General features: G+C 43.1%; 1 protein-coding gene across 3 annotated transcripts in view; it reads left to right on the forward strand.

Annotated features, from left to right (window-relative positions):
• Positions 1-8,871, forward strand: part of FSTL4 (follistatin like 4) — a 187,544-nt gene extending 178,673 nt beyond the window's left edge. For all 3 annotated transcript variants that reach the window (XM_052689642.1, XM_052689640.1, XM_052689641.1), the window contains 3 exons: positions 70-177; positions 2,442-2,551; positions 5,410-8,871. In XM_052689642.1, the coding sequence (XP_052545602.1) occupies positions 70-177; positions 2,442-2,551; positions 5,410-6,109 (918 nt within the window). In that variant the 3' untranslated portion in view covers positions 6,110-8,871. The remainder of the gene's footprint in view (positions 1-69; positions 178-2,441; positions 2,552-5,409) is intronic.
• Positions 8,872-9,470: the final 599 nt, after the last annotated feature.

Consider the following 9,470-nt stretch of genomic DNA (forward strand, 5'->3'; position numbering starts at 1 on the left):
CTAGGGACATTTGTGTCACTATGTAAACATGTATCATCTCCTATTTTATTTTATTTTATTTTTTTTAAGTCTGTGGACGTGGACCCTTTGCCAACCAAACTGCATTATGACAAATCCCACGACCAGGTGTGGGTGCTGAGCTGGGGTGATATGCGGCGATCGTCGCCAACACTGCAGGTGAGTCCTTCCATTGCTGAGCATGGTGGGTGGTGGGCTGCTTGCAAGTAATTTAACAGCCTTTAATCTGGGAGTCCAAGTTTTCTGCCTATGCACTAAATTGTTTCTTGTTTTCCTTAAACTCCGTTTATTTTGTGGCTTCCCCCTCACAAGCCTTCAGCTTTCTTTTATTCTTTCTCAGTGGTGATGGCACAACAGCATTCTTCTCAGAGTAAAATGCAAATCATAAGAGAGAAGGTAGTTTGTTCAGTGCTTCTGAAAGCTGTGTATGATGAAGTAAAAAGGAGAAGTCAGTGATAGTGTTCCGTAAATCCAGCTTCACATCTTCTCCCCCCCAAAAAATAAAAGAAGCCAAGCAAAAAAAAAAATACAACTCTCAATGGCATGAAAGAGGCATAAAGAGCAAAACAGGACCTGAGGGGCACTTTTTGTGTCTGTGACTCTGTTTTTTGCTGTCTGTGCTTAGCAGCACTGTAGGTTTTCAGGGCACGGCGGTGCACACGGGCTCGGCCATCCCAATTAGCTTCCTTTTTTGCATGGCCCTGTGGGATTTGCTCGTCTCGTGTCGATGGCACAGAAGTGCAGGTGTCTAACTGGGCATTTTGCTGCTGCTGTATGTCCTCTGACAAACTAACACCAGCCCTGATCTGATCCAGCCAGGCGTTCCCTACTGCAGTAGTTAATTTCCAGCTCTTGCTGCCCAACCTTTCCAGACCCACAGAGGAAGGGTGAATATTCACTGCACCACAAAATTTGCTTCTAGGGCTGCATGAAAGCATTCCCTGACAACATGAGGATGGCGTGGGGAAGAGGTTCTGTGCTTTCTGACCTGAAAACAGCACAGGCAGAGGGTGCACTCTGAGCATTTCCAGGAATAGGCATCAGAAACAGAATGGAGGCAAAAGGAAAAAAGGTTCTGAGGCACTGATGCCAGTTCACCTCGCCTGGGGACTGCAGTGGGCTGTGCAGGTTATAAGGAGACAAAATGGGCTATTTTTACTCTCTCTGACTTAATTTCCTCCATCCAGCTGTGAGAGGTTTCTGTAATTAAGGGAGAGATGTCTCAAGCATGTGATTATTGAGAAGAACACACCATCTGCGCAGCTGGAAACTTGTTATGAGGCTCCAGCTCAGATAGTGCTTTCTGTTATCGTTATAAAGTGCAGTTACACATGTGGTGACTGAGATCAGCATCCTCACCAGCAGATTCTTTTGGGTTTTTTTCCCCCTGTCTTTCCCACAAGGTGACCAGCAGCTCATTTGGTGAAGTTTATGCATGAGACCAGCAGAAACGCAATCAAATGTTCTTGAACAAAAAAATGCTACCATGGAAGCTGCCCTAAATTTCCACCAGTTCTGGGATGTCAGAGGTTTGTCACACGGCCCACGAGCTGGCTGAGGGGATGCTGTTGTTTGGCCATGATGGGCTCCTGGGAAGGAAACATCCAGTGCTGTCTGTGGCCCTGAGAAAGCACGGTGCAAGAACAGACATCTTTCTTGAGCAGTTTAATTGGAAGAAATCTAAATGGCATGGCTGGAACAGCTGCCTGAACCTAAACCTTGAAAGGCTTTAGCATTCCCTCAATGAATTATGTGGCCATAAATTCAAAGCAACTGCTGTTGCACATTGCATGAACAGAGTATCCTAATGAATGGACTGAAGTCATCTTGAGCCAAACAAACTGTTTGAGAACATTTTAAGTATTGAAAGCTGCCTCTCTCTGTTCGGTGAGGTAGTGGAAAGGTCTCTGTGCTGGGGGACAGAATGGGAGGAATGAAGAAGGGACTCTGTCACAGCCCATGAGTCCTCCATGGTGTGGCAGATGGATGGACAGGTCTTCTCCTTCAAAGTGATAATTAAGTGCTGTGAGTGAGAGGCTGAGCCTTCAGGCTGGTAAATTATTGTTCTGCACCTAAGTGAGATTAATAAATATGACCATGAACTAAATGTTTATTTTAGACAGTGAGGAATAAATTATTGTGGTTTTTGCGCTGTCATGCTATTTCAGCTCCGCACAACTGCTCTTTCTTGCAATATAAATGCCTTATGAAAGCAGAGTTGTGTACTTACCTTACAAATGTCAAGCCTCAAATACTATTTATTAGCCCACTTTTTCAAGGCAGCTACACCAAACGGTATTTTGAAGCCGTTAATCAATTTGAGCCCACTGCATCCTTGGGAAAAGCCAAGGTACCAGGTTTGGCTGTGTAATCTGTATTTACCTTTCTGCCTCAGTCACTGCTTCCCTGTGTATTTATTGCAGGTGATACCGGAGGCGAGCGCAGGGGAGGAGCAGCGTGTGATCCGCACGCCGTTCAAAGGAGTGGATGACTTCTTTATACCACCTACAAATCTTATTATTAATCACGTTAGGTAAGAAATTATCTTAATGAATAGCAACGGTGCCCATACTGCTCACTGCTGTGGGACCCGTCAAACATCCTGACAGCACTTCACCCATGTTAATGAATGAGCGTGTGCTTGAGCTAAATACTCTTATCATTTTTGTGCACAAAAAAAAAAGGAGAAATGACTGAGCATGCTGGTTAGTTGTTATGCAGCAAAGCACTGAGACAGCAAGGAACAAATCTGGGCTTCCCTTGGCCCAGGCTTTGCCAGCCGTGCTTCTGTGCAGCATTGCCCTGGTGTGTTGGTACCAGGAACACAGTGGTTAGAAGGTTGGCTTCCCTGCCTGGAAGCTGCTTTAGAATCAAAGATTTACTGCCATTAGTGGTAAAGGTTTGTTCTGCTTCAGGCCACGTTTACAACTGCTTGTTCAAATCTTGGCTCTGTCTGTGAGGAGCAGGGTTTGAGCAGAAAAAATGATATGCAGTGCACATTAGAAAGAAGAAAATCAGTTCTCTGAACTATCAGTTTTGAATGTTAATGTGATGGAGTGGTTAATGAGATTTTATAACTAACATACTAATAACTTACAGTAATACTGACTGCTTCCCAGCAGGAACAGGAAGCTTCCCATTAAAGTTAGCAAAATGGATGATAACTTCACAGCAATTTATACTCTTCTTACCCCATTACAACAACTGCTTAATCATCTCCTGTCACCAATACAGTTTAACTAAGTTAAACTCTCCAGAAATCATAATCAACTCCCTCCATTAAGCTTAGGTTCCCTGCAATGATCACTGGGGACGGAGGGTCACGCTTAAATGATTTGGGGTTGAACGCGATACAAAATAAATAACTTTGCTTGCTGAAACATGAAATAAGACATACTTCATGGCTGTCACTCTTCATTTTCCCCTACCTCCTCTTTCCAGTTTGCATTTAAACCATTGTTATAAGTGAGAGCTGTGCAGGGGTGTGTGGCTGCTACACGTAATGGATTGGGATGAGGAGGTGCAGTCCAGGTTCAAACACAGGAAGGTGGAATAATTGAATTTTTTTTTACTCCTTTTATGTGCTGGGTTTTTGTTTTGGTTGTTGTGGGGTGTTTTTTTTTCCTTCAATACAATTCATCAGCTGCAAACAGATGATCTTTCATGAGAAATATTAAATGCAGGCAATTGCAGATAGGTTTCCCCGTGCAAAACAGGCAACGCTGTGCCTAATTTCCTATTTCATTTGTTCAGGGCCAGATCTTTCTCAGTTTTCTCTCACCTTCAGCACAAAAAAATAATTGCTCACAGTCTAATGAGACTTACTGGGTTCATGTGCTAAATTCTCCACTCAGAAACAATAAATGGTGATAGCAGCATTTCTCAGGAAGGTGAATATTTAAGCAATCTCTTCTGAGAGCCCAAAATATTTGTATGCAAATGTTCCTGCATGTCTTTTGGCTGCCTGTTATTTCGGATGGATATCTGGAAGCCCAGCCATGTGAATGAGTTCCCAGGGTAGGTTGCTGTCTATTACAATCTCTTTAAGTGCAAGGTCCTCATTGAGACTTTGCATCACAGGTCTCACATGAGCACTGAGCTTCTCCTGCAGCTCTATGCACACAAGATACATCCTGACCCACTTTTTTAAATTGAAGTTTGTGTAAGAACTATTTTTTTTTTTTTTTTTTTTTGTAACTTCTTGAGGCATTTGGCCAAGAATTGAAGAAGTCTCAAGGAAAAAAATACTGTCAGGAGAAGCATCTTTTAAAGTGTACTTTAAAATGCGTTCATCCAAGGGAAGCGTAAGTGCCATATTCAATTTCCCCACACACTCTGCACTATGAATCTCTACTGCGGGTATTTTGTGAAGCCTCTAATGGATGTGAGTATAATGGAAAAATGAGAGGCTTAGCCCAGTGATTTTCATGGGATCATACACTGCATTGGCTCAGTCCTCAGATGTGAAATCATTGCTGAGCATCTCATTGACAGACGGATTAGGGATAAAAAATAATAAATGCAGTGTTTTAAGCAAAATATCTATTATCTGCAGCAAGCACAGTCCTCCATGTTTCAAAAAGCAATTTTAAATCTTTCAGGGAAAAGATGCAAAATTAAGTGCTCGCTTCATTCCCTTCCCTCTGCACTGAATGGACAAAAAGAGATTCAACATAAAATTAGTTTTTTCTAAGTCAGTACCAGCGACCTATGAATCCAGGGGAACACAAACAGGCTGCTTCTATGGGCTCTGCTCAAATTAAGCTGAAACCTTTCCTGGCTCTCTTTTTTTTTCCTTCAGCAAAGGTCAGCTTTGCTGCAACATCCATCTTCTAGAGAACATTTATTCTCTGCTCACTGTTGTCGGCCCTCTGGAGTAAGAAAACAAAGACACTTTTCTTCAGCCCACCTTTGCTCGTTCTGCTCCTACCTTCCAGGCTGCTGGGACGGTCTGCTCTGCCCTCCCATGCTCCAGTTTCAGATGCAGGGTTGGGCACGTTGGGTCACTCTGTAGTTACATGCAGAGATCAGAGCTGCTCTCCACCCAGAGAAACAGATCGAACCTGAAACAGATTGAATACTTAGCTTGTTAGTGCCTGCCTACAGAACACCCCAAGCTCTGATGTCATTGTTACTGAGATGTGGGATCTGGAGAACATCAGCCAAGCACACACTCAAGCTTCCAGCATCAGGTTGCTAATTGTAACCGAGTTCCTCCTTGTAGCACATTTAGAAGCACTGAAACAGGAGGGATTTCTTGCTGAAGCCAGACAGCGTTATTGCACACAGAATGAAGAGGAAGGGATCTCCCACTTTTGCTGTCTTCCTTCTTTCTCCAAGCTTACCCCTGAGTTTCCAGAGATGACTTCAGTGTCATGTTTTCTCTTTCAGGTTTGGCTTCATTTATAACAAATCAAAACCCACCGTCCGCAAGATCGACCTGGAAACAGTGACCCACATCAAGACCATCAGCTTCAGGAACTACAGCTGCGCACCACAGACCATGGCCTACACCCACCTGGGGGGATACTTCCTGGTGCAGTGCAGGGACCAGCGGGGGGCTGCTGCCCCACAGCTCCTCATCGACAGCGTCACCGATGCCGTGGTCGGCACCAACGGCGCTGTGCTGGGCACACCTCACATCTCACCGGATGGGCGCTTCCTGGTCAGCGCGGATGGGGATGGAGGCAGGATCCAGGTCCAGACTGTGACCATCCAGGGGGAAATCAAGCTGATTTATGACTTACAAACAAACATACACGTATCTGATCTGACATTTCAACCCTCTTTCACCGAAGGCAATCAGTACTATATATATGCGACTTCACATTTGCAAACAGATGTGCTTTTCGTAGAGCTGTCGACAGGGAAAATGAATGTACTGAAGAATTTAAAGGACCCTATCACATCCAAAGACTGGCCCTGGAGCAGCTACAACAGAATTGTGAAAGACAGTGGGTTGTTTGGACAGTATCTCATTACACCAGCGAAAGATTCATTGTTTGTTATAAATGGGAGGCAAAACACGTTACGCTGTGAGGTTTCAGGTATAAGGAGGGGTAACACAGTGGTCTGGGTTGGGGAGGTATGAAGGGGCAGCAGCAGCAGAGCCTTTGGCAGACAGTACCAGTTGGACCTTTATGCTGCAACAAGTGAGCAGTAGCATTGTATATTTTTTACACCAGGGGAAAAAAGAAAAAAAGAAAAAACAAACCAACCCTGTATAGGCTTCATGGTACAACACTGGTCTACTTGCAAGTTTTATAATACAAGGTATGCTCTGCTAATAGGAAGTGGTTTTGAAGGGATATTTTTTTATTTGGGGGTATGAGTTGTGGTTATGAGAAAACGCTGGGAAGCAAATATCTCCACTGAGCTACCACGTAAGCCACAAAACCCAGTGATTCTGTAGAACAAAACCGATTTTGAGTTCCCATAGTGAAGGGCTTTTTGTTATATTCACACCACCCGTTCTCTCCCCTCCTCCCTCCCCCGCCATGCCAGCTGCCCTGCCCAATTTCTGCATCTAAAATACACGATGACAAAGGAAATTAACCATCAGAGAGCAGTTTTCAAACCACAGAGACCTGGGAGAGAGATTTAATGAAAACCGATCCATTTTCTCTGCAGGTTGGCTTTGGGAGGATTCATGGATGTGGTTTCAGAAAGAGGCACAACAGAAATAGTAACTGTCAGCTTGCTGTCTTTGGTGCTTAATTTTGCTCCTGGTACTACTGAAAGCAATGTTACGAGCTCTGCCTCTTCTAACACATACATATAAGATTGCATAGGAGAAATTCAGCATGAAATATCCAGGCCATTAGAGTGCGTAAAAGCCAGAAAGGACTGGGAGGGGTCAGATATTGTTAGAGGGAGAGAAAATGGAGGCTTTAGTCCTTAAGCATCTTGTGAGCGCCGTCAGCTTGGGCACAGGATGCAAAATCTGCTCCTCAGTGGGCAGAGAATCAATCGTAGTCAGTAGGAGGCAGCAGCACTTCTGGAAGTTGCTGGTTGCTCTCATCAAATATTTAGTAGTGCTGAAGTTGCTAGGCTCTTCATAAAATAACTACAATCAGTATTTTAAGCAGAAAACTCATTTTCTAGCCTTTGCTTGCCTGTTTCTTTTCAGACATTCTGGGAAACTATTCTTTGTTTTCTTTCTCCCCATTTCCAGTACATTCGTTTATAGCCAATTATCTTTTAGTTATGAGCAAAGAAGTTCATGTAAAACCAGCAGAATTACCCAAGAATGCAACAGCTGGCATCAAGAAATTCCACATCAGTTCCCATAAAAATACAGATCCATTTGGTAAGACATAAAAACTTTTCTAATTGCTTTTTATAATTTTCTATATTCATTACTGTGAAGTAATCAGGGCAGGAGCAGCTCTGGCTCGCAAATGGTGCAAAGCCACAGGAACACCACAGCCACAAGCAGTTGGATCCCAGCACTGCTTCGAAGTGTGGCCTTGGTGTGGGGGCAAGCTCTCCCCACAGGTCAACATCTGCTGCATCAGAGCCATGCACTGTCCTTTTGGAAGACCCAGCTCCTTTTGAGAATGACCTCATTGCCCAGAGTTGTATGGAAGCAAGCACTGCACACACACACACACATCCAGACATATTTAGAGGCGCAGTAATTGTTTTCCAACAGAGGTGCTTTAAAGTCAGCCATTTCACAGTGCACACAGAGGGCCTTAAAGCGAGTGAGTGAAAAGGATGCAGACTGGCAATGGTAATCTGTGCTTTAAGTGTTCAACTGTAACCAAAAGAGAAGTATTTCAGCATGGCTGTAGACCTGAAGGAATTTAAACCATTTCGGTTCTATAGAAAGCATATACAAATCTGCTCAGACAGACAAAGAAGAGGAGATGAATCCTATGAATTCATTCAACACGGCGTCCTTTAAATTGCCCTTCAACACTCATAGGCTTAAACCTACATGTATTGTCACTGATGAGCCATAGGGGTTAGAAGAGACTATCCCCTCATTGCAGCACAGGCATAAAAAAGAGATTGGCATAGCCTTCCCTTAGCAATGCATGGTGTCCATGATTTTCTACTCATCTGCTTAGGAAACATACTCATGTCAAGAAAAGGAGGAGACCAGCTCTGTAAGTACCTTTAAATATGCACAACTCCTTTCTTGAGCAAAGCTGTATCCATACATTGCAGTTCATCCTAAATGTGTTCTACTGAGGCCAAACACTGCTCTCGTGTTCTCTTTTATGACTTCTCGAATATTTTGTTATGCCTATGTTTCCCTGTAGAGACGTCCATTGTGTCATAGATCAAATATTACTTTTTTAAGAATACTTAAAAGAAAAAAAAAAAAAAAGGAAAAAAAAAGAAAAAAACAACCTGTAAATATCTGTTCAGGTAAATACTCGAGGCTGGTTTATATGTAGGCTGTGAAAGATGTGTAACAGACCTCACTGCTCCCTGTTTGTCGCAAGATATCGGACTAGCGTTCACTTGGAAACTCCCACTTGGACCTTCCAAAGATGTTCCCTTCCTTCGCCTTCAGCCCAAGTTCTGGTGATGTGTTTTCTAAATTATCCTAATGGTTATATATCATACTTAGAAAAATGAAGTACAACTTAGATTGTCCACACTACTTGTGAACAGCTCCAATGACGGTCAGTTCTGACATTAAAGTGCTGCACATTTGTTACTCGGATTTTATTTTTTGTTACGACACAAGTTTTATATTTGCTCAGAAAGTGTTTAAGTCGTTTTATTTTGCCTTCCAGCTCTGTCAGAAGGAGGCTGCACTGCCTTCTCTGCCCTTTCTTTCCCGCTCTGTGTGCTCCACCAATTAACAATCCCTGCCTAATAAACTGACTTAATTAATCACAGTGATTAATTGAAAGGAAATTGAAGTAACAACAGTTTAATTTTTCTATACAAGTTGGGTATTCTGACACAGGATCACAGAAAAAAAAAAAAAGTCCTGGTTGACAGGAGGTCTCTGGTCCGAAGATCAGATGCATTTTCCAATCAGTGCTAATGTTTAATAGCAGTATAATGCAAATACTAATATGCAAATACTATAATATAACTACAGTGCAAATACTATACTGCAAATACTGTCTACCCTGAGCATTTCTCTCAATATTGCACTTTTTTAAATGGGAGTTTTTACTTAACCTCTCTACCTATGCAGCCCAGTGACTGTTTTGAAATTGCCCACATGTGATGTTACCACTTGGAGAGAAAAGTCACAAGTGCCTTGAGATGAAAACTGACAGTAAGAAGCCTTTTCTCATCATTTAATACATTTTATTTTTTTTTCCTTTACCACCACATGCAGTAACACAATTCCAAGAGGTTCCAGTGGGCAGAGGTTGGCATTGCTATGGGGTCAGTGTCAACTGGAGACTGCTGAGTGCTGAGCTGCTCAACCAAGAGACCTGGCCATGGTGAGATGCCACAGCAGAAGGGATTTGGCC

This window comes from Tympanuchus pallidicinctus, unplaced genomic scaffold (assembly GCF_026119805.1).
Source record: "Tympanuchus pallidicinctus isolate F22 unplaced genomic scaffold, pur_lepc_1.0 scaffold25, whole genome shotgun sequence".
In the NCBI taxonomy this organism is placed as follows: domain Eukaryota; kingdom Metazoa; phylum Chordata; class Aves; order Galliformes; family Phasianidae; genus Tympanuchus; species Tympanuchus pallidicinctus.